This window comes from Acanthopagrus latus, chromosome 23 (genome assembly GCF_904848185.1).
Source record: "Acanthopagrus latus isolate v.2019 chromosome 23, fAcaLat1.1, whole genome shotgun sequence".
Lineage (NCBI taxonomy): Eukaryota > Metazoa > Chordata > Actinopteri > Spariformes > Sparidae > Acanthopagrus > Acanthopagrus latus.
In genome coordinates this window covers 24,311,379-24,335,783 of record NC_051061.1, presented here as the reverse complement: position 1 = coordinate 24,335,783, position 24,405 = coordinate 24,311,379, and the positions used below count along the sequence as shown (strand labels likewise).

General features: G+C 48.8%; 1 protein-coding gene across 6 annotated transcripts in view; it reads right to left on the bottom strand.

Moving 5' to 3' along the window:
- The window catches only part of LOC119013804 (caskin-2-like), a 43,552-nt gene extending 22,047 nt beyond the window's left edge, over positions 1-21,505 (bottom strand). For 5 of the 6 annotated variants that reach the window (XM_037088648.1, XM_037088649.1, XM_037088651.1 and 2 more), the window contains exons 1-2: positions 21,366-21,505; positions 4,482-4,533 (exon numbers count right to left, since the gene is read on the bottom strand). In XM_037088648.1, coding sequence (XP_036944543.1) covers positions 4,482-4,533; positions 21,366-21,459 — 146 coding nt within the window. In that variant the 5' untranslated portion in view covers positions 21,460-21,505. Of the gene's footprint in view, positions 1-4,481; positions 4,534-9,359; positions 9,577-21,365 lie in introns of those variants that run through there. The other variant, XM_037088653.1, reaches the window with a different exon arrangement.
- Between the last annotated feature and the right edge of the window lie 2,900 nt (positions 21,506-24,405).

The window sequence follows — 24,405 nt, the reverse complement described above, 5'->3', positions numbered from 1 at the left end:
TGATTCTGTGGTTCTGTGATCTCCTCATGAGAATCTGAGAGCATTTTAAACGAAGACTCTCAGGAGCCAGTTGGCCCGAAGAGTCTCGTCCTCCTCAGACGTGTGACGGCTCGGCTCGGCCCGCCGGACAAAAGACCAGCGCCGGTTCACACAGAGTCATTCCAGCCCGCCTCGCCATGGAGACCCGTCCACACAGCGAGCCAACAGGAGACCAGCTCAAACACACACACACACACACACACACACACACACACACACGCTGGGTGATGAGTGACGACCTGCTCAAACACTCACACGCCCTTAATAACTCTGATTTATGCCTGAGGTCACAGTTGTTGGGTCACTTCCTGTCTCTCCACAGAATCAAACTTTCCATCCAATCACATCAAAGGTAATAACAGAGTGCAGGTGAGATACACCTGGAGGGGGAGGGGCTGCAGGAGGAACACGGTGAGCCAGGAGGAAAGTATGTCAGCTACTGTCGGGAGTTCTAGAGACGAGCTGGATGTTTCATTACTGCTGCTGCTTCTTCTCTGTCTCCTTCTTCTTCTCTGGCTGGTGCTGCTTCTTCTCTGTCTCCTTCTTCTTCTTCTCTGGCTGGTGCTGCTCTCTCTGTCGACAACATGCTCGACAAAAGACGACATCTCCTCCAGAGTTTAACGATCAGATGAATAAATCAACTGGAGCTCTGACGAAGTTTCTGCATTAATTTGTTGTTTTAATGACAGAAAACTTTGATCTGCATGTGGATCAAACACGGCGAGATCAGATATTTATGGAGTACGAGTGTGTGAAGTCTTATTATTCAACACTTCCTGTCTCACAAGGACTCCACTGATCGCAGCACACATCAGTTTCTCTCTGCTGGATTTAAGACATCAACCAGTTTTTACACAAACAGAATGAAAAGGCAGCAAACTGATGCTGAAGTTCCTGAAACGACCGACACTGAAACTGAAACTGAATAATATCTGTGACCAGACGTCCACAAACAGAGACCCGACTGTCAGCCTGAACCAGCTCTGCAGGACCTGCAGGCTGAACCTCAGCCCCACAGACAGAACCTGTGGCTGGCACGGGTCCACTCAGGCATGTGGACCAGCAGAACCAGCCACAGAGCTGCGGCCGGACCAGCAGAACCAGCCACAGAGCTGCGGCTGGACCAGCAGAACCAGACACAGAGCTGCGGCTGGACCAGCAGAACCAGACACAGAGCTGCAGCTGGACCAGCAGAACCAGACACAGAGCTGCAGCTGGACCAGCAGAACCAGCCACAGAGCTGCAGCTGGACCAGCAGAACCAGACACAGAGCTGCAGCTGGACCAGCAGAACCAGACACAGAGCTGCAGCTGGACCAGCAGAACCAGCCACAGAGCTGCGGCTGGACCAGCAGAACCAGACACAGAGCTGCAGCTGGACCAGCAGAACCAGACACAGAGCTGCAGCTGGACCAGCAGAACCAGCCACAGAGCTGCAGCTGGACCAGCAGAACCAGACACAGAGCTGCGGCTGGACCAACAGAACCAGACACAGAGCTGCAGCTGGGCTCAGATAATAAAGTCATATTTACTGATTTTTACAGGTTTTTCTTCAAAAAGCCAAATTTCAAAGTTCTTTCGTGTTGCTTTACTTCATCAGTGATAACAAAGAGAACCGGGTCGACCCGACTGACCCCCTAATCTGAGATGTGACAATAAATAATCTATTGATCTGAATCAGATTCTGTTTTTATGATTTGTTTTTAAAACTCTTTTTGTTTTAGATGTTAATATTAATCAGACGGTCAGTGAGGGAGTGATTGGTATCTGAACTGGAGCTGAATTGATCAGTGTATTAACTTATTAACTACTGTTTTAATTGATGAATCATTTACTCATTAACGGCCTGCAGCTTCAGCTCCTCCTGTGACGGCGTGTCAGCAGACTGAGCTGGTGGAAACTTCACTCCTCACACGTTACGACTCGAAGCTTCTTCAGGTTTTCAGCCGAGTCACTGAAGCTCCCGAACAGACGACGAGAAACCAGAAGAAGAAATGAACTCGTGAGAAAACTGAGTGGCCGAGTGTAAACACCATCCCACATCAACAAATGAAGCCGCTGACGTGCCGACGAAACACTGGAGGATTGTGGGAAGTTGTGTTGGCATGTTGTGTTTAGATGCAGCGTTGTGATTACTGCTGGAGGCGGAGCTTCACCCGGCGAGCCGCCAGCGGCGCTGATGAATAATGAAAAACCTTTTCCTGCCTGAGTCCCGCGTCCCTGTGGAGGCTATTAGCCCCAACACACACACACACACACACACACACACACACACACACACACACACACGCACACACGCACACACACTAATGTTGTTCCTAACTGAGTTCCCTGCCTGAGAACACAAAGTGTTGCTAATGTTTCTGATATAAACCTCCATCGATCGATCGATTATTTGCCAACTATTAAATCAATGGCTGACTGTTCTGATGAAACATGAATCATGTGACATTCTCTGGTGTCAGTTTGCTGAATGTGAATATTTTCTTTTAGTCGAGGACGAAACGCTGATCAACATTTGTCTCCATGTTGCTCTGTGTGAACTTTCAGTCCCTCCGTCTCGTCTCTCAGCTGTCAGAGCTGCATTAAGTCGTCCGGGCTCTTTGTAAACAGTCTCTGTAATGGGTGGCGGTCCGGCCCTCCTCTGCCTGACCTCTGACCCCGCTGGAGACCCCGCTGCCCTCTGAGGGGCCAACAAAGGGCTCCAACACTTGACGATGTCTCAGGACTGCAGCGCTGCTCCACATCGTCTCTGACTCGAGTGTTTTACGGCTCGTCGTCTCTTTGAGCTTTTGTTCGTCGACGTGTTGACTCAGAGCTGAAAGCTTCGAGTTGTTTCAGCAGAAGATCATTAAATCACAGACTGACGAGCACAGAGACACTCAGTACACGTCTGTGGCAACCTTCACTGTTGGTCTGGTCAGTGTGCATCTTCTTGTGTTTCTGACTCGTGTGAACCAAAAAGTTATAACAACTCCAAAAGTCAAAACGTACTGAACGAAGACCGACCTCGTTTCAAAAGTCTGCCAATCAAAGAAAGGTGATTTAATATAGAGACAAACTTCTTTGATCCAATATATCAATATATTATATTATATTCAAACATATTTAAACTTTATTCCTAATGAGGATTGTTGAGGAAGTTTTTTTCTTTGGTGACGACGTTCAAGTCTTCACTTGAAAACCTCAAATCCACAGAAACGACTCAGATCAGCTATAAAATGTAGAAAATCCTGATAGTTTTAAGTTTTTAACTCTTCTATTCACGTCGGAGGAAAATGTTTGATTCGATGTGACGTCAGTGTGTTTGATGTCGACCACAATGAAAGAAGAAACACGTTATTGATCTGAACATGTCACATGTTACAAAGACACTAAACAGGAACAATATAGGCGACTTCTTTGTCCCCGTGGAGAAAGTCCCCAGACTCCCTTAACAAATGTGTCAGTTTAGTGAGTTGTTGAGTTGGAGACACTTTATAAACTCTGTGAAACTCTGTCTCTGACTCATTCTGCATTATTTGGACCTTCTTGTTCATTCAGCAAATGTTCTACATGAACTTCTTTCTGTCTGTGAGTAGAAACATGGAGTCTGTTTGTCTCAGAGATGGACGGGTTTCTTTCATACAGAACAAATTCTGAACAGCCATCCAGCACTGTGGACTGCTGTCACCATCTTATAGTAGCATGTTAGCATGCTAACACATAGCTAATGCTCAGTCCAGCTGAGGCTGGTGAGAATATCTTTAGTCCTGCAGGTCTTTCATCATAAAAGTATTAAAGTGTTGCCCTGATGAGAGGTCAGGGAATCACCACAGTTATCACAGCTCATCCAGAGGAGAACATGAAGGTCTGAACCACAGTTCACACATATTTCAAATATCCAGGAGATAAAACATGCAGCCAGTGTCTGAACAGACGAGACACCTCGCAGTCTGGAGGGAGGCGGCGAGAGGAAACAGCAGTCGGATGTTACACAGAGGATAATAAAAAGTTTGAACAAAGAGAAATATTGATGAGGAGAAACTTTCTTCATCTGTTTCTGCTCCCAGGCTAATGAGCTGCGAGGGGGAATTTAACACCATCAGAGGCTCCGGGTTCAAACAGAGGCAGAGAAATCAAATCGGATCAGATTCACCCCAAATGATCCGTGTGATACCAACAAATAAGGCTTTGATAATTCTGGCTCACTCTTAATCTTCTTCAAACAGCTTCTTATCAACTCACAGAGCACCAGCACACTGCAGGGAAACATCCAAATTAAATAAAACTAGAAAACAAACAAGAAGGAGGCTGAAACCACGCCACCTCACTGGAAGTGCTGAGTCAGCCAACAGCTCCACAGCGAGCCGACAGGTCTGAGATCAGCTGCAGAGTTACAGCGAGGTGGAAACAGTTTTACAGCAGCAGAGGGATCAGAAACAGTCTGACTTCATCACTCACCCATCCGAGTCCTGGTAGTTCACATTCAGTCTCTTGGTGGAGCCCAGCAACTCTGAAAACACACAACAAAACACAGAATATTAACATGTGATGGTGACGGGAGACCTGCAGCGTGTGGACCAGGTCCTCCAGGTCCTCCAGGTCCTCCAGGTGCCCCCCATGAGGGTGAAAAGGGTATCACAAAAGACATTTAACAGATTTATAACGTAATATAAAGATCCTGCTGGGGAGTTTGTCTCCATCATGCAGCTTTCCAGAGATATTTAGTGTCTGTATGCAACATTATCAGCATCAGACAACACGATCACAGCAGTGGACTCTGAGACATCACAGCCAGCCTTCAACCATCCTGACCGGCTGGACGGCTCCGAGGAGGAAGACACCCGGGACAAGAGCTGCACTACTCCATCATGTCTAAGGCTGCTCCTGGCTAATGTCTGCTCACAGGAGGAGGAAGTGGACAAAATGAGACTCAGGCTGGACAAACAACAAAACAACAGCACATCAGACTGTTGTTCCATCACAGACCTGTCTCCATCTTTACACAGACCTGTCTCCATCACAGACCTGTCTCCATCACAGACCTGTCTCCATCACAGACCTGTCTCCATCTCCATTACAGACCTGTCTCCATCACAGACCTGTCTCCATCACAGACCTGTCTCCATCTCCATCACAGACCTGTCTCCATCACAGACCTGTCTCCATCTCAGACCTGTCTCCATCACATCTTTACACAGACCTGTCTCCATCACATCTTTACACAGACCTGTCTCCATCACAGACCTGTCTCCATCTCCATCACAGACCTGTCTCCATCACGTCTCTACACAGACCTGTCTCCATCACGTCTCTACACAGACCTGTCTCCATCACGTCTTTACACAGACCTGTCTCCATCACGTCTTTACACAGACCTGTCTCCATCACGTCTCTACACAGACCTGTCTCCATCACGTCTCTACACAGACCTGTCTCCATCACGTCTTTACACAGACCTGTCTCCATCACGTCTCTACACAGACCTGTCTCCATCACGTCTTTACACAGACCTGTCTCCATCACATCTTTACACAGACCTGTCTCCATCACGTCTTTACACAGACCTGTCTCCATCTTTACACAGACCTGTCTCCATCTTTACACAGACGTGTCACCATCACAGACCTGTCTCCATCTCCATCACAGACCTGTCTCCATCACGTCTTTACACAGACCTGTCTCCATCACATCTTTACACAGACCTGTCTCCATCACGTCTTTACACAGACCTGTCTCCATCACGTCTTTACACAGACCTGTCTCCGTCACAGACCTGTCTCCATCTCCATCACAGACCTGTCTCCATCACATCTTTACACAGACCTGTCTCCATCACGTCTCTACACAGACCTGTCTCCATCACGTCTTTACACAGACCTGTCTCCATCACATCTTTACACAGACCTGTCTCCATCACGTCTTTACACAGACCTGTCTCCGTCACAGACCTGTCTCCGTCACAGACCTGTCTCCATCTCCATCACAGACCTGTCTCCATCACATCTTTACACAGACCTGTCTCCATCACGTCTTTACACAGACCTGTCTCCATCACGTCTTTACACAGACCTGTCTCCATCACGTCTCTACACAGACCTGTCTCCATCACATCTTTACACAGACCTGTCTCCATCACATCCTCTCTGGTATCACTGGAGGAAATCTGGGTCTGCTGAGACTTGCAGACTTTATCCACCCGGTCTTACATTAGTGTTTTCCTCCCTCGACCGGGTCAGAGGACGGACCTGCTACGATCCTGAAGGATCAAACTCATTAAGGACTTCCAGCTTCTTCCCCGTCCCTCCACAGTCTCGTAGCTCCTCCTCCTCCTCCGGCCTGGTTCTGACTCCGCTCTCTGGCATGTCGTGGCGTTCAGCCCTCTTGACCTGTGCAGCCTCTCTGACAGTCGGAGCTCTGTTCGGTACAGTGGTGGCCCGGCCTCGGTCTAATCAGCATGTCATTATAATGCCACGGTCACTGACTCTGAGATGGGAGTCACAAAGACCAGAATCTGAATCATGACAGTCACGGCTACAGTCCAGTACATCTGCAGACCAGCTGAACCAGTACTGACCCGGTTTATAACAAGTTGAGTGTGGGAGGATGTTCCTGACATTCAGTAAAACATCTGATAGAGTTAAAGCTTCTCCTGTGAGTAAAAAGACCAATCTGATACCAAACTGTCAGCCGTCTATGGTCGATGTGAACACTGTGTCCATCTTCATCATCTTCATCATCATCATCATGTGCTGCACATTTGTTCCAAGTTATTTTTGATTGTGTTTATGGAGCGAGGCGGAGAGGCCGCAGCACAGCTCCTACATTTACACAAGTCGTTTTATAATTTCAGCAGAAAGTTTAACGTCCCGTGAATCTGCTCCCACAATAATGCAGCAGGATGTGGAGGAGGAGGAGGTGGAGGAGGAGGAGGAGGAGGAGGAGGAGGAGGAGGAGGAGGAGGAGGAGGAGGAGGAGGAGAGGAGGAGGACCTGCAGGACTCGACAGATTTGCGAGGTCTCATTGGGATCAGGCTCGTGGAAAATCTGTAGTAAAAATCTGTTGACTAAAATTAGCCATGTGAGTATCAGATGTGTGATAAGGCGTCTCTTCGTGCGGACGGACTCAGACAGAACGATCCAGCAGCTTCACTCCTCTCGTTGTGGTGCCGAGCAGCCCGAGCAGAACTAAATATACGTTTCCCTTCATGAAAACTGGCCGAGCTCCGAACACAAACCACAACAGACTCCAGTCACAGAGTCGGAAAGTGTTCCTGAAACACAGCAGAGTTCAAATCCTGCAGATTACAGCTCTAAATATAAACTTCATCATCTCAACCGACAGTATGCGGCCAAAAGTATGTGGACACCTCCACATTATTGTCTTGTTAAAGTTCTGCAGTGGCCCCTCGAGTTCTGGTACAGACGGATTATCTGTAATCTGTAATCTCACAGAGCTTCACACGCCTGTGGACCATCAGCAGATGATCGGAATAATAGCGTCCTTTGAGGAAACGGGGGTTAGTTACGGACGAGAACAGACGGCTAGCTCGTAAACAACGACGGGCCCTGAACAGGTCCGCTTGGGTGTTGGCACGGCAACGTTTATAAGAACCAGGCGACATCACTACATCAAAGACGGGCTCAGAACGGCACAGAAGGTTTTTCTTGATGGAAAAGATGTTCTGGTTGGTGATCGATGCTAAGAGACGGATGGTTCGTCCAATCAGCTTCTCTACATTCCCAGCAGCTTCCTCCCAGTGTACAAACACAGTGAGAATCAACCTGACCGAAACTTAATCCCCAAACACTTTAGTGTCTGATTTTCTGCTTTTGTCTGTTTCATATGATCATGAAGAGATAATCTTTGACCTCTGGACCTTCAGTTGGATCAGAACTCTGTGCGACAGCTTTTATTCCTGACCTGCTGTGGGAACAGGATCAGATGACGTGATGAACGAGCGTGATGTGTCGCTGCAGCCTCCTCTTTAACTCTGTGATCGTGGCTTTGTCTGGTGCAGCAGGTCTGTTTGAGTCGCTCTCGGAGGAAAACATGGGCACCAATCAGCAGCCTCCTCCCTCCTCCCCCCTCCCCCCCTCCTCCCTCCTCCCTCCCCTCCTCCTCCTCCTCCTCCCCCCCGGCCTTCAGAGAGAGCCTGGCACAGGAACACAGGAAGCTGTGGAAGTGTTTGTCCAGAGCAGGAGTGGGACACGTCCGTCTCTTATCTGCTGACTGAATGAGGACGGTGACGTTAGCGCAGAGACGCGACGGCGAGCTTCATCTTATCGTCTCTCTAGGATGAAGACGACAGCGGAGGTCCGTCTCTTCAGCCTGTCCTCCAGCTCACACTCGTGTTTGGACAAAATGAACTGCAGCGAGACAAGAGACGCTCCAACAACAACCCGAGTCTGGACCCGACGCCAAACTGGAGCTCCATCACACAGATGCAAATACAGACGAGTTTTATCAGTTTGCACAGAACAAATACTGAGTGGATGTTAGATATCAAACAGTAAAGTCTCCTGTTCGTCTGCTTCAGTCCGACTCTACGTCTTCAATAAAGACGCACCGAGCTGTAAAACTTCCCCAGTGAAGGATTCAATAAAGGAACCTCAGAACAACAGGATCACCTCCTTATTTCTACGACACTGATATAAATGTTAAGGATGATTTTACATTCATTTCCAGCAGTTACAAATGAAAGGAACAATTCACCCACAAATGAAACTTCAGTCATCATCTGCTCACCCTCATGCTCATGATTACACACACCTGTGAGCAGATGATGACTGAAGTTTCATTTCTGGGTGAACTGTCCCTTTAAACTGAAGCTGGACAGGTGATGGACAGGAAGTGAAGACGGCGCTCGGCTGCCGTGTTTGTGTCTTCTCGTGTTGTGAGCAGTTTTAATGAGACAGTTTTCCCTCCCTGTGTGTCGGCCTCTACATTCTGTCTCGTGCTGATTAATTATAAAAGATCCAGGTCATTATCAAAGCAGCGCTGTGATCCCCAGAGGCAGAGCCCGCTGAGCTCCCCGCCTCAAACACTTCAAACGGCTCTGCTGTTGGAGGCCGAGGGTGGAGCGGGTGGAGGTTAATGTTGGGGGGGGGGCAGGGCGGCCATGTTTAAAGGCTGATCAGAGGAGGTGCTGTCTGCTGGTCTGGACGCTGAGACTGCATCCAAAGTCTAGGATCTCTTTTCCCATCATCCCCTGCTGACTGACCTTTGACCTCCAGTGACCTCTGGTAGTAAATACTGACGGGAGGAGCGTCTCACTCACACACACACACACACACGCACACACACACACACACACACCTTTAACCCAGGTACACTGACCCGTGTGTACAGAATTGTTTCGTGGACTATGAAACTTCTCCTCAGCTTGAGGGGGAATGTTCCTTTAAAGTGAGGACAGGTTGTATTCAGCAGGCAGCTGATCTGAGAGCAGGTAGAGACGCTGACATCCCTCCAGGACCAGCGTCAGGCTCTGACAGTCGTCTTAGACGCCGTCAGGGTGGAGCTGAAGTTACCCGGCTCAGTCTCTCTGCATGTTCCCACTGAAGAAGAAGAAACTCAGATACAGAGACGTTACGTGAAACTGTGTGTTGTTTGTGTCTTTAATGTTCAGAAACATGATCGAGACATTTTTTACCTTCTGACATTTTCACACTAAACCATCAGTTTAACTGTTGTGTTGTGACTGTAACTTCACATTAATAAATTCAATGATCAATGTAAATATCTATTATTTGCAATGATCAATATGAATTACTGATACTGTGATCGTCTCTTCAGAGAACGAGCTGCTGTTGTGTAAATGCTGAGTGTTGTTGGTTTTCAGCAGGAATGTGTTTGCATGTATTAAAATACAGAAGAAGGAACCAGGTCATCCTGTTGTGAGTCTGCTGCTGTGTGTTGTGAGTCTCCCGGTGTGTGTTGTGAGTCTGCTGCTGTGTGTTGTGAGTCTGCTGCTGTGTGTTGTGAGTCTCTCCGTGTGTGTTGCGAGTCTCTCGGTGTGTGTTGTGAGTCTGCTGCTGTGTGTTGTGAGTCTGCCGCTGTGTTGTGAGTCTCCCGGTGTGTGTTGTGAGTCTCCCGGTGTGTGTTGTGAGTCTCCCGGTGTGTGTTGTGAGTCTCTCGGTGTGTGTTGTGAGTCTCCCGGTGTGTGTTGTGAGTCTCCCGGTGTGTGTTGTGAGTCTCTTGGTGTGTTGTGAGTCTCTCGGTGTGTGTTGTGAGTCTGCCGCTGTGTGTTGTGAGTCTCTTGGTGTGTTGTGAGTCTCTCGGTGTGTGTTGTGAGTCTCCTGCTGTGTGTTGTGAGTCTCCCGGTGTGTGTTGTGAGTCTCTCGGTGTGTGTTGTGAGTCTCCCGGTGTGTGTTGTGAGTCTGCTGCTGTGTGTTGTGAGTCTCCCGGTGTGTTGTGAGTCTCTCGGTGTGTGTTGTGAGTCTCTCGGTGTGTGTTGTGAGTCTCTCGGTGTGTGTTGTGAGTCTCCCGCTGTGTGTTGTGAGTCTCTCGGTGTGTGTTGTGAGTCTCCCGGTGTGTGTTGTGAGTCTCTCGGTGTGCAGGCGGTGACGGAGCAGTGAGGCTGCTGTTATCGGCTCTGCTGCGTGTGGCGTCCGTGTTATCAGCCTGCTGATAAATGAGCGGACGACAGAGCAGCAGGTCGGGTCCATCATTCAACCAGAGGCTCTACATGAAGTCTTCAGAACAGAAAGTCTCAAACTGAAAGATGTTCAGTGTACCATCATTCTGACCCGATGGGTCCAATGGTTCTGATGAGAGAGCGGCTGGAACCTGAAGAAAACGACTGATTGATTATCAGAACACTTGGTGAATCTTTTCCTTCGGTGTTCTGATCTATGAATGGACCGATCGTTACAGTTTCCTCGTCACTGTGATGATGGAAACTGTTCTGAAGCTTTTCACGCAGCTGATTTATTTGGACCTGAACTGGACTCGTTCAGTCGACGTGACGATGGCGCTACATCAGAAGTCATTACATGATCCTGACACGCGTGGAGAAGTTCTGAGTGAGCCCGGCGGATCAGAGCAGCAGGACGTCTCCACGGGTCAGCAGAAAGTGAGAAGAGGTCACAGTTGGACCACATCAGAGGCGGGTTTGTGGTTTCCTTCAGGAGGTCCGGGGGGGTGGGGGGGTTCTGAGCCGACACAAAGCTTCGGCCTCCTGGTCCGAGGAACAATGGTGTCGGACAGGAAGTGCAGCAGAGGCCCAGAGTCCAGGCTTTGTTCCTGAGAGCTGCTCCACGCCTCGAGAGCCTCCGTCAACACAACACACCCCCACCCTCCCCTTCCTCTGACACCAGTCATGGTCAGGTTACACACACACACGCACGGGCACGGGCACGCACACACACACGCACGCACGCACACACACACGCGCGCGCGCACACACACACACATGCGTGCGCGCACACACAAATCTTAACATCTGAGGAATTAAAGAATATTTCACATTTATGCTGCAGTGATGAATCAGGAATCTAAATACTTTCAGATGCAGTTTAACCAAACAACTAACAAATAAAGCGACCGACCACTGGACACGGTGAAGACAGAACCTCCTGGTGGAGCTGATCAGAACCGTGTCATGTTCTGTAAACGGACCACAGATGTTCTGTGCTGATCCAGCTGGAAGCTGCTGACTGACGTCTCACTCACACTGATGATGCAGGCGAGACTTCAGACTGTTAGACTGCAGGACAGCAGCGGAGGCTGACGGAGGCTGACGGAGGCTGATGGAACCTGACGGAGGCTGACGGAGGCTGATGGATGCTGACGGAGGCTGACGGAGGCTGATGGAGGCTGATGGAACCGGACGGAGGCTGATGGAACCTGATGGAGGCTGACGGAGGCTGATGGAACCTGACGGAGGCTGACGGAGGCTGATGGATGCTGACGGAGGCTGATGGAACCTGATGGAGGCTGACGGAGGCTGACGGAGGCTGATGGAACCTGACGGAGGCTGACGGAGGCTGATGGATGCTGACGGAGGCTGACGGAGGCTGATGGAGGCTGATGGAACCGGACGGAGGCTGATGGAACCTGATGGAGGCTGACGGAGGCTGATGGAACCTGATGGAGGCTGACAGAGGCTGATGGAACCTGATGGATGCTGACGGAGGCTGACGGAGGCTGACGGAGGCTGATGGAGGCTGATGGAACCGGACGGAGGCTGATGGAACCTGATGGAGGCTGACGGAGGCTGATGGAACCTGATGGAGGCTGACAGAGGCTGATGGAACCTGATGGATGCTGACGGAGGCTGACGGAGGCTGACGGAGGCTGATGGAACCTGACGGAGGCTGACGGAGGCTGACAGACAGCTGACAGTTTGGTGGCAGCAGCTCGTTACATCTTAATCCTATAAAAGCTGCAGGTTTGAAACGCGGCTCAGACGTTCTTTGCGTTTGGTTTTACAACATTAGAGCCTCAACATGTAGAACCAGCAGCTAGTTATCAGAAGGTTGCTGGTTCGATTCCCCCGGTCTGCTTGTTGAAGTGTCCTTGGGCAAACACTGAACCTGAGACCCTGCAGACTGCAGCTACATTAACTGTGTCTGTAATTCACACAGAAATAACTGCATGTCAGCAAACATCATCTAAACACAGGAGACGTAATCTGTAGTTCAACAAGAGAAAACAACTTCCTGTCGTCTGAACCAAGAGTTACAACTTCAAACCTTTTAAATTAAAAATAACTTTCATCATTTCTCAAACTAAAAAGCAGAAACCATCAGTGGTTCAGGGTGGAGTGTGTGTGTGTGTGTGTGTGTGTGTGTGTGTGTGTCTTCCTGTTTCTATCTGAACACAGAAGAAGAAAACACTCAGCTCTCTACACATATTGTTCAGGGTGGCTGTGAGTTCAGCTCCACGCCCGTTCCTCTGTTCATTATGGACAAACCTCCATCACTCTCTACACACCCTCCCCCTCCTCCTCCTCCCCCTCCTCCCCCTCCTCCTCCTCCTCCTCCCCCCTCCTCCAGCATGTGACCGGGCATGCCTGTGGGTGCGGCGGACCAAGCCTCTGCTTACAGTAACAGAGATAAGGTGACGTATGAACTGCAGCAGCGAGAACACCGACAACTTTCATTTTCTGGAGGTAGAGTTTGTTTCCTCCACACCACCCAGAGGCTTTATAATATATAATATAACTATAATGTCAACAGACAGTTTAAAGAGAAACTCTTGAATGTAACCGAGTCAAACCTTTGTGTAAAAGCATAATTATGACAGAAGTTCCACCTGAACTGTCCTCCAGGTTACGTCTCATTCTGAGGTCGACTCTTCTCCACTGGCAGGACGGCGGCGAGCAGAACAAGCTGCTGCTAACATGAGCTGTTCAAAAACTTTCTTTTTAGTGACTCTGTGTAGACAAACACTGTTGTCAGTGCTGGTGTTGATGTGTAGAGACCCTGGTGATGCTACCAGCAGAGTTTCATGTTGTGTCCAGACTTCTTACTGTTTTAAAAATACAGATTTTGATGCTATCGTAAAGGTGCCTGTAGCACTCCCACTGAAAATGAGTTGGACCTAAAACAAAAACACGGTAAATCTTAAAAGTGCCTCTTTCATCATAATTCTGCTTTTACATGAAGGTTTGACTCGGGTACATTCACAAAAAAAGCCTCGGTTGCATTTTGGCGCGAGTTTCACTTTCAGAACAGACGATTCTGATCCATCGTGTGTCAGGTGTCGCCGAGTCGCTCCGTCTGAATCACTTTGAAACTGATTCTGACGTCTCCAGATGTTTAAAGACTTTATAACCAACTCAGAGAAACACTGGAGACATTTGGGAAGTTTGAAGAAATGAAAGTTTGACGTATCTGAATCACAATAAATGAGTGAAATATTTTATCAAGAATGAGCTGAATAATAAATCCTGACAGAGTCTGAGCGGCGTGTGATGAGGAGGAGCTCTGCTGCCATCAGGGAACCTGAACATAGAAACAAACAGGACAGAAACAGGAGACTACACTCTCTGTAGTCAAACGGTCTTTTCCTGGCTCTGATCCTCGCCGCAAACCTCCACCACTCTTTCTTCCTCCGACTGAGATTCTGTTTGAAGTCGTCTTAAAGCGTCGCTGGGAAAAGAGCAGCCGAGTCTGCTGGCAGCGCCCACGAGGCCTCGCGTCGCCTTTCTCTCTTTGTCATCGACTGAGAACTTCAGGAAACTCTGGAGTCAAATTCCAGGCTGAGAAAGGGGGATCGAAGGTAGAGCTCTGGGGTCCACATACCAGCACCATGACATCACCGCCTCTATTCTTCCCTCTGCATTCACACTCTCTCTGCTGCTGCACAATGGCTGGCTCACATTCAACTCGCGGGATTCTGGGTGAAAAATAACTGAAAGGTTTGGAGGACGCAGCTGCGACTCCGACGTCACGCTGAGCTCCAGACTTCAGCGTCTGAAGGGTCTGAAGGTGCAGAACCTCGACTGCGACCGTCTTAAATATGCACGGGCCCGGTTCAGAGTGAAAATAGAACCATTTTTAGCATCTTACCACAATTCTGACCCAAATGAGAGCCCTGTGAATTCCTCTCATGCTCCGCGGTGGGAAACGTTCTTCATACACAGTCAGAGTCAGAACTTATAAATCAGCCCGGAGACAGCCGAGCTAACAGCACACAACGAGAGTTTGTCCAGAGGACGCTCAACTTCTACACAGACAGCAGCAGAGAGGATTCTGGGTAATCTACTGACGAATCTTCAAAGGGAATCATCTGCCAACAGGACAGAACATTCTACAGAAGGGATGTTATATAATATATATTTAAATCATGAGGGTCAGTAAGATTTACTAAATGATCCTCATGAACAAAGTCCAGTTTGTACTGAAGTTCTGGTGGTTCTGACAGGAGGAGCTGCAGCGATCCGTTAGATGTCGACTATCAAAGAAATGAAATGTTTTCTCAAAATGTAAATAATGTCTGATTTTTCTGAAGTCGAGCTGAAATGAAAATTGCCTTTCTGAGCATGTTGGATCAGAACCACGGTCACACTGAGCTCCTGGTTAGAATCATGTTGATTGAACAAACCGACTCAAAGAGCTTCACTGCTCACTGAAACCGGATCAGATCCGACGTCCTGCAGGTGCTCGACCTCAACACACCAGGATTTACAAAAGTTCCTCACCAACAGGTGGATTTCTCTCTGAAAGTTCCTGGATCGGTCCCTTTATTTGGATCCGGATCAATGATGTCTGTTCTGGACCAAACTCAACCTCTTCACAAGTTCATGGAAACCAACAAACCAACAAACCAACTAAACGGCTGAACGGCTGAACGGCTGCACGGCCACCATCACCTCCTCGTAAGGTACCAACAGCAGTCTGAAAGAATCTTACTGAAGTTTTCTACATCATTATTCAAATGCTGATGAAGAACTTTTACCCGACCAGAACACATTGTTCTGTCCTAAAGGTTTGAATTTTTCTACCTTGTTATATATTTCTTACAGTCAGATTGTTGATGTCTCCGTCCTGATGAACAGACTGAACTTTACTGTATCTGAACGTTGTCAATAAGTCAGTAACCTCGTCCAGCAGCAGAGCAGCTAAATCTGCTGTAGAAACGCAGTGACATCACAGCAGTGACATCACAGCAGTGACATCACAGCAGTGACATCACAGCAGTGACATTTCATGTAGAAGTCACATGTTGTGACCTCACTGTGTTTCAGTCATGTGACGTCTGAGAAGCAAAGAAAACCCCGAACACGAGAGCAGAAGCTCCGTTACGTAACAGCCAATAAAGACAACCAGCGGCTGCCATTAACCCGCTGCACACACACACACACACACACACACACACACACACACACACACACACACAGCCTCCACCTGTGTTCATTATCATCGCCTCGTTTTCATTTCAAAGCTTCTATAAACAGTCAGTTTCCTGCTCCATGCTGAGCTCTCAGCCACGATACTTTATTCTAGAGGCTAAATTATAATGGAGAAGTTTAGAAGAAGAAGAAGAAGAAGAAGAAGAAGAAGAAGAAGAAGAAGACTAACCATCAACATGATTCACGGTTCAGGAACAGTTCAGGCGACGTCCCCGAGGCTGACGGGACCAGCAGCAGATTAAATCAAACGTGGGCTCATTAGTGAAAATGAGAATCTGTATTTATGAATCTGATGAAACTCTCAGAGGGAAGAAACATTTCTGGTCCTACTTTAAAATCCAGGACTGAAAGTATTTTTACCCCCTCAGACAACGAAGCCACAGAGAACCAGTTTTATTTTCATGCTCTCCTGTTTTAATCCTGCCACTGACATCTGGATGGTTTCAGTCCAGGTGTCTCTGAGGCCGGACCGGGCTGAGTCCTGACTTAAAACTTAGCTATAATTTGAAATTAATTAGAGGGATTAGTCAGTTAATCACTGAATTAGTGCCTCAGGTGAGGATTGTGACGCTTCATCAGACACAGAGTGTTGTTTGAACAGAACCAGACATCTGGAGGTGAAACACAGATTAAGGACTCACAATAATAATCAGTTGGAGCCTCGACACACAGATAACAAGCTGCAGGACCTTGTATCAGCTGGACTGTTGGTTCTGATTGAGTCCACAGTGTTAGAGGTGTGAACAGGTCAGATCCTCAGGTGAGGAGTCTGAGACCTGATCCGGTCCACTGACAGTCCAGGAGGATTCAGGTCGCTCAGAAATGACTTCCTGCTCTGATCAACAACCAGACAATCATTAACTGCAGTGTTTCCGTGTCGGTCCGCTCGCCGTCGCAGGTTCTGGTTCTGCTGCTGACGGCAGTGGAGCTCCGGAGCAGTCAGAGATTCTCCCGGTTCCTCCTTCACTTCAACTGTGCTCTGCTGTGAGGAGGTCAAGTAAACACTGACACTGTTTGTTCAGCCCATCAGTCACTTCTCCTGTGGCGGGCCTCATCTCTGAACACCGGGCTGTAAACCGGGCTGTAACCCGGCTGGATAATGAGGCGGGAAGTTTCCACAGATTTGAGGGAAAGTGTTAAAACCTTCAGACGGTCTGTGACATTCTGAGTTTCAGCTGGTGGAGTTTACCTGTCGACTCTGCTGTTGGTGTGTTAAATGTTTCATTAGCCGAGCAAACAGACGGGAAGACTCCGCAGAGAAGGGAAACAAAGCTGTGTGTTGGCTGACACAGGGGCCCGTCAGGACCTCTGGACGTCTGGAGCCGGTTCTGACTGACAGGACGGGACAGAGAGAAAAACCAACAATGCCTTCCTCTGATTTGATTCAGTTTGACTCTGGGCCTGTTCTCCTCTCAGAACCACTCACAGGGATCACTGCTACAGACTGTCAGACAAACTTCAACTCAGTCCAGGAGGCCGAGAAGTCCAGTTGCCTACAATACAAAACCGAGAAGAACCAGACTACATTCCCTTTACTTAATGCTGCAGCAGCAGATACAGATTATTTTCATTGTCAGTTATTTATAAAATGTTGATCAGATGTTTTGTTTGGTCCAGAACACAAAGACATTCAGTTCGCTGCCACGGAGAAGATTGACTGTTTTTATTTATCAGTTATGGAAATAGTTTGGGGTTCATGTCACAGTTGATCTTCTCAGTGATCGGTCGCAGCTCTAGTTGATGACGGCAGCGTTTTTATTTTACAGACTTTGCAGCTGAAACTTAAAACTAGTCAGAGTGTTGGAGGTGAGACGGTACCGAGGAGCTGCAGAGTTCTGGAGTTCTGCCAGCAGCGTTTAAGAAAGGACGGGTTCTGTGGTGGATGATTGGCTGAGGAGAGTTTGAACCCAAACTCATGAATAAAACAGGAGACAGATTCGTGTGCAGAGACGTCTCCCCCCCCGTCCCTCCCCCGTCCCTCCCCCGTCCCTCCCCCGCTGACAGAGGAGTCTCCAACACGCCGCCGCCGTTTTGTTTCGGTTCTCAACGGCCGGCTTTTCATGGGGAGGCGACAGGTTTACGAGGCTCCAATAATGGGACACTGATGAGCTTCGGCCCCAAACATCGGTCCTCAGGGTCGATCATAAAACCTCCTGCGGCACACTTCTGTTAGAGAACACAGACGGGACGTTCCGGGCTGTTGTTAGCTTTTGTTTGACAATTCAATGTCTAAAAAGCTGCGACAGTTTCTGACCATTCAAAGAGTTTTTAAATGAGTTCTGAAGCATTTCTAGATTACAGACGTGACGAGGATCAGAGAGGAAATTAAGATTTATTCAGTAACAATAGTAAGACGCAGGGCTCAGTCTGTGTCTGCTCAGTAACTCAGATACTGCAGGTGGAACCGTTTCTTCCCCTCATGATCTCTGTGTGATCCAGCCCGTCAGAATAACGTCTGGATGTTCTCGGAATTATTACCTCAAAGGTTCATGTTCCATCATCTGTAGACTCTTCTTCTGTTTCCACTGACTGTAAGACTTTAAATTTATCAAAAACTGTAATAAACTGTATGAACTGTGAACCCAGTGGACCCTGTGAACTACAGGTTCTGTTCTGGTGGTTCTGTAACTGAACATCTCTCACTTATCAAAGAACGCCTCAGAAGTAAACAGCTCACAGGATTAATCCATTAAGTCCTAATTTAATAGAGCCGCAGAGTCACAGCGCGCTGAACGAGATGCCAAAGCATCTGATGAGCCGAGCCGGACCCCCTCCTCCTCCACCCTCCTCCACCCTCCTCCTCCACCCTCCTCCACCACCCTCCTCCACCATCCTCCACCATCCACCCTCCTCCACCATCCACCCTCCACCCTCCTCCACCCTCCTCCACCATCCACCCTCCTCCACCCTCCTCCACCATCCACCCTCCTCCACCCTCCTCCACCCTCCACCCTCCTCCACCCTCCCTCCACCCTCCTCCTCCCTCCTCCACCACCCTCCTCCCACCCTCCTCCACCCACCGCCCTCCTCCCTCCTCCAACCACCAACCACCCTCCACCCCCCACCCCCACCACCCCCACCCCCCCAGCTATAAAACCCATTAATCCGGGCGGGGGCCCAGCGGGGCGCTCCTTGTGTTTTGGGTGATAGCAGTTGGGCGAGGGGGAGATACTGCGGCACCAGATGTCGAGAGGACGGAGTCACACGTCCTCCAAAAACCAGAAATATGACAGAAGAAGAAGTGTAACGAGTGTTTGTGCTGCGGGGGGAGAAAACGTGGCGTTTAATGTGTCGGCTGGAACAATGGCTGAAAGGCTCTCCGGTAACGTACGAGCTGATGGATTGGGCGTGTTGAGGTGGAGAACAATGGGTGGGGGTCATGTGACGGTCTGCAGGAAGTCCCCGAGGGAGCGGGACCGGCCCGTCAGCTGGCCGAGGAGACATCTACACCCGGACCGCACACAGAGACGGAGATCTACGCCCTCTTCTACTCCGGTGATGCAGAAGTGATCGTACAGCAACTGTACGAACATTCAGACGTGTGAAGTCTGAGCAGCGTGTCAGGTCTGTCTCTGCGCTGGAAACAGACAGTCTGTCTGGGAATGTTAATAACTGTCTTAATTCAATAATTCAAGCTGAAATCTGCAACGTCTAAATTTAGAGAACTGGATTAATAATACAAACATAATAAAAACTACTAACAGGAGCCTCCCCGGCTGTGTGACATCACAGCCTCAGACCGCAGCCTCTCCTTCGTCTCCAGCCGAGGTCAGAGGTCAGAGGTCAGAGGTCAGCCGGCCGTGTGACGGTGAGAGGTTATCGTCCTGACAAAGACCGACCTCGCTCCGGCCCCGGGGCCTCGGCGGGCCTCGGCGGGTCACAGCGGGCCTCAGACCTCGGCGGGTCACAGCAGGCCTCAGACCTCGGCGGGTCACAGCGGGCCTCGGCGGGCCTCGGCGGGCCTCAGACCTCGGTGGGTCACAGCGGGCCTCGGCGGGCCTCAGACCTCGGTGGGTCTTCCTCTTGGTCAATAACACCACCAACAAAACAGGCTGTCGGGCAGAGGCATCAGTCACACACAGAGGAGTATAAACACTGCTTATGAAACAGGTTTTTATTATATCTGAGTTCATCTCCAGTCCATCCAGTCATCAGCTGTTTTTACCCTTCATGCTGCTCAACCAGCTGATTCCTTCACGTCGCTGTCAGATGTTGAACAGGCTCGCTGAACCGTCACATGACGAGTCTGTTTGTATGAGTCACATTCAGATCTGCAGTTTGGTGGATTTCTTCCCGTCAGAGACTTAAAGAAGCTGCTCGATCACGTGAAGTCCGACGTCGACTACATCTCATGGAACCCGTCACCGTGTCGGAGGATTAGGATTTTGTTGTAAGTATTTTAACTTTCTGTCAGTTTGCAGAACAGGACGACTCACATGACTGTGTGGGAGCTGCTGGATCCAAATAAATAATAAAAAATACAGTCGAATATTCTCCAAATCCCAGCACAGCAGCCGGGATGTCCCAGTTTCAGACTGAAGCCCAAATTAAACTCTCTGCTTCTGCATCAACTACATTTAATCACCTTCCCTCAGTGGTGAGGCACACACACACACACACACACACACACACACACACACGTCACCAAACATCTGGCAAAGTCATCTTTCAGTCAGGACGCGGTACACACTGGTCACAGTCTGATCCACTCCACCAGATAAACCAGCACCGTCCCACCGACACCAGCCCGGACCGGCCCAGGCTGTTGATACGCTGCTTCAAATCCAATAAAATGAGTTTGTAGCTTCAGTTTTCCGCTCAGCATTGAAACACGTGTGTGTTGGAGGTTTGAAATATTCATGCACGTCTGAAGTGGAGCTGCTGTTTCAGCTGGCTGTGAGAGAATCTCTGGCATCGCCGCTGGTTCAGAACCAGAGTTTTAGGAGGTGTGACAGCAGCAGGAGGCAGGAGTCAGCAGAAAGCTTGTTTCAGTAAGTCAACACCTCCGCAGCCTGTCGACTGCCTGCAGGACTGAACCTCCAGCTGCTGATGGAAACACCAGAGCTGCTGCACACTCAAGTTCATTACAACATGGAGGTTTAATACGCAGCTCAGCTGAGGGGTCGACACAGAGCCACACCATCGTTATCACGTCACACTGGACAGAAAACAGCGACGACAGTGAAGGATGCTGACTCAATTGTTCGGTCTACAGCGAGTTTGAAAGAGAAACTGAAGACAACGATGCTAAAAAGTAACCCAGTGACATCATCACTGTCTGCACAGAGACGCGAGGCGACACAACGAGCTGCGACTCAGTGACGCGCCTCACAACAGCAGGTCTGAGTGTTGCTATGGAGATATGAAAATCATCTGACATCATCAAACTTCATCAGAACTTCACATGTGATACAGACACATACCAGCCAGGTTTCAGAATAAAAGCAGCGTGTTCTTTCAGAATAAAAGCACGGTGTACTCACTGTTCCTGCCGGTCTTGAGTTTGGACAGCAGCTTCTGAGTGGACTGCAGGTCTCCACTCTTCACCGCCTGCAGCAGGTCCTGCTCCTTCCCCATGTCTGCGACTTTGAGAATCAGCTTTATTTAAACCCCGCCTGCCCGCCGCCTCCTCAGAGCCTCATGCTGAGCGCTGGAGACATGGACCCGCCTCAGGTGAGCCTCCACTTCCTCCCTCTGACGCTCAGCTGACAGCCAGGAAACACTCACAGATCCAGAGTGTGGTGAGATTTCCTCTGAGCCGCAGAGACGGAAAAACTCCTCTGCTGCTTAATTTCCTGCTCAGACTTTTCTTCTTTCAGGCTTTATTTGGGGGAGATGTTATTTCCAGTCGGGGGGTGGAGGCTGGTGGAGCTCCCGCAGGAGGAGGAGGAGGAGGAGGAGGAGGAGGAGGAGGTGATGTGGTCCCGACTGAAAGAAATGAGAAAACCAGATCAGTTTGTTTTATCAGAGAAGCAGAAACCACAGCAGCTCTCCTGTCGGCTGCTGAGTGAGACAATCAGACCTGCAACCGCTCATCAATAAGTCCCCAGTTACAGATCAAACACCTGATCGATCAATCAAGACAATCATCAGCTACGATAATAATCCTGAGTCGCAGCCCTTACGTGGATGTGAAGTATAATACTGTGATGTAAGAGGACAGTTATCACTGTTTTCTTTTGTATCATAAATGAAACCTTGTTAAATTATCAGCAGATTAATCACTAATCAAAGGATCAATTAGTTGCAGCTCTGTTTGAGTGTCACTCTAATTAATGATGACAAACTGCTTCACTCCACAGAGGATCTGTAGATTCTGTATCTGTGTTATTATCAGTGTTGGTTCTGATGTGTGACGGACTCAGATCGTCTGACCGGATCAATTCTGTCCGTGAGACTCTGAGTGACACGTTCTAATGATGATGTCACTAAAGTCATGGCTCATTAGCTGATTATTAATATCTTGTCACTTGTTGATAAATAAATAACTGAACACAAAGTGACAACAGCTGGATTATCAGGACACATTTTATTACCAGTTCTGGAGTAAATGACTCCTAACAAATGTTTATTTAAGCACAACGTTTGTTACATGAATCCATTTTAGTGATTTGATTGGATTCAATTTAATTTATTCTATGTTTTATTTATTATACTTCATTACATCATCATTACGGTTGTGTAAGAATTCCAGTCAGACAGGAAGTGACTGGTTACTGTACCTCTCTACACCTCTACAGTGTCATTAAAGGAACAGTTCACCCAAACATGGAGATCCAGTCAGTCTGTCCTGACCTCCGTGCTGATGCAAAGCAGCTGGAGACTTCAAAAACAACCTAACTGATCGAAATCTTAGCAGAATCAGCTGTTAGCACTTCCTGTTAGCAGAGAACCTGTGGATGTTCAGACAACTATCACTGGATCACTGTGATACTGAAGAACACTTAAAGACATGACTTTATCAGGCAGGTTCTGCACATGTAAGGAGCGACTCTTTGTGGGGATTTCCAGGTGGATTTCCAGAGTCATCATCTGGTCCAGGTGTAATCCAGGTCTCAAGAAGACCAGATAATGAACTGATTCAAAAACACGTTGTTCTTTATCTCATGCATCACTACAGACGCTGTTATCTCAGCAGCTACAGAAGAGTTCAGCTTAATAAGGGTGTAAATGAACGTCTCCTCAGATCAGACTGTGATCACAGCAGACGAGCTGCGTGGAGACATCTGATGGTTTAAATCAAGTCTCAGCTGCTTCAGTTGTTCAGCAGAAGGAACTTCACCGGACGTTCATCATCATGGAGGGAGGAGACGATGACGCTCCTCACATGTGCAGAACTTCTTCATGTTTAACTTTTCTTCAGTATCGACTCGTGCCTCGCTGTGAGTGCTGATCACTGTGGACGGGTTCTTCCTCGGATGTGATGTTCAAACAGCCTGAAGGTAAACATGACAGACGGACGTGTGGACACACACACACACACACACACACACACACACACACACCTGTGACAGGTGACATCAGGGCCGTGTGACCACAGCGACGGGCTGTTAACCTGCCGTGAGCTCAGAGGTCGCTTTAATTACAGCTCAGTAAACCTTCAAACACAAAGCGCTCATGAGGGATCCACTTGTGGGCTGCTGTGTAAACACTGTGTGGACATCCAGAGTGTGTGAACCAAACTCCACTCAGATATTTCATGTTTTTACAGCAGAATAAGTGATCTGTGGAAGCACCTGACGCTCGGCCCCGTGTGGCACTCTGCTCTGCTCGGCTGCTCGCCTCCAGGCTCTGGGTGAATACACGCTCGCTCTGACCATCGACTTCATTCCAACCACAGAGCAGCTACTTAAACTCTTCCAGCCCACTGACCAGGCTCCACTCACACACGGGAGGGAGAAGTTAGTCCGAGCTTCGTCCCTGCTCCAGTTTTCTGCAGAGAACTGACATCGCTGCTGACAGTGGCATGAAAACAGGATCAGAGCTGCAGCACCAGGCCTCACAGGCAGTGTTGCTGTATAAACAGAGAGGGTTTGCAGCCGGATCACACAGTCCTCACAGAAACACTGGCCTGGGCGCCGAGTTCTGAACGGTTTCCTGGTTCCAACTTGTTTCATTACATAACCAGGCGGCCACAGAGGAGCACAGGGCGTAAGCAGAGCTGTCATTCCCATTTACACCCATCATGTCCCCTTTCTCCTTCCACCTCCCTCCAGCGTTTTGTATTCTCGCAGCATTCATGACAAGAGGAACAATACTCACACATTTCACCCTGACACCGCAGGGACTCCGAGGCCCAGAGAAGTCGTCCCAAGTGGAAATGAATAAATCAGTTTATTGCTCACAAACAAGAAGCACTTGACAGTTAAAGTTTAAGGGTGGTGCATGGTGGAGTATTATAACATCTCTGCACATACTGCTGCTGTTTGTGCTCACACTGTTTTATTACCAGATCAGAAGTGTGCAGAGAGAACTTCCAGCCTGATCAGACACAAAACATACCCTTTTCTTTGATGTGTAAAT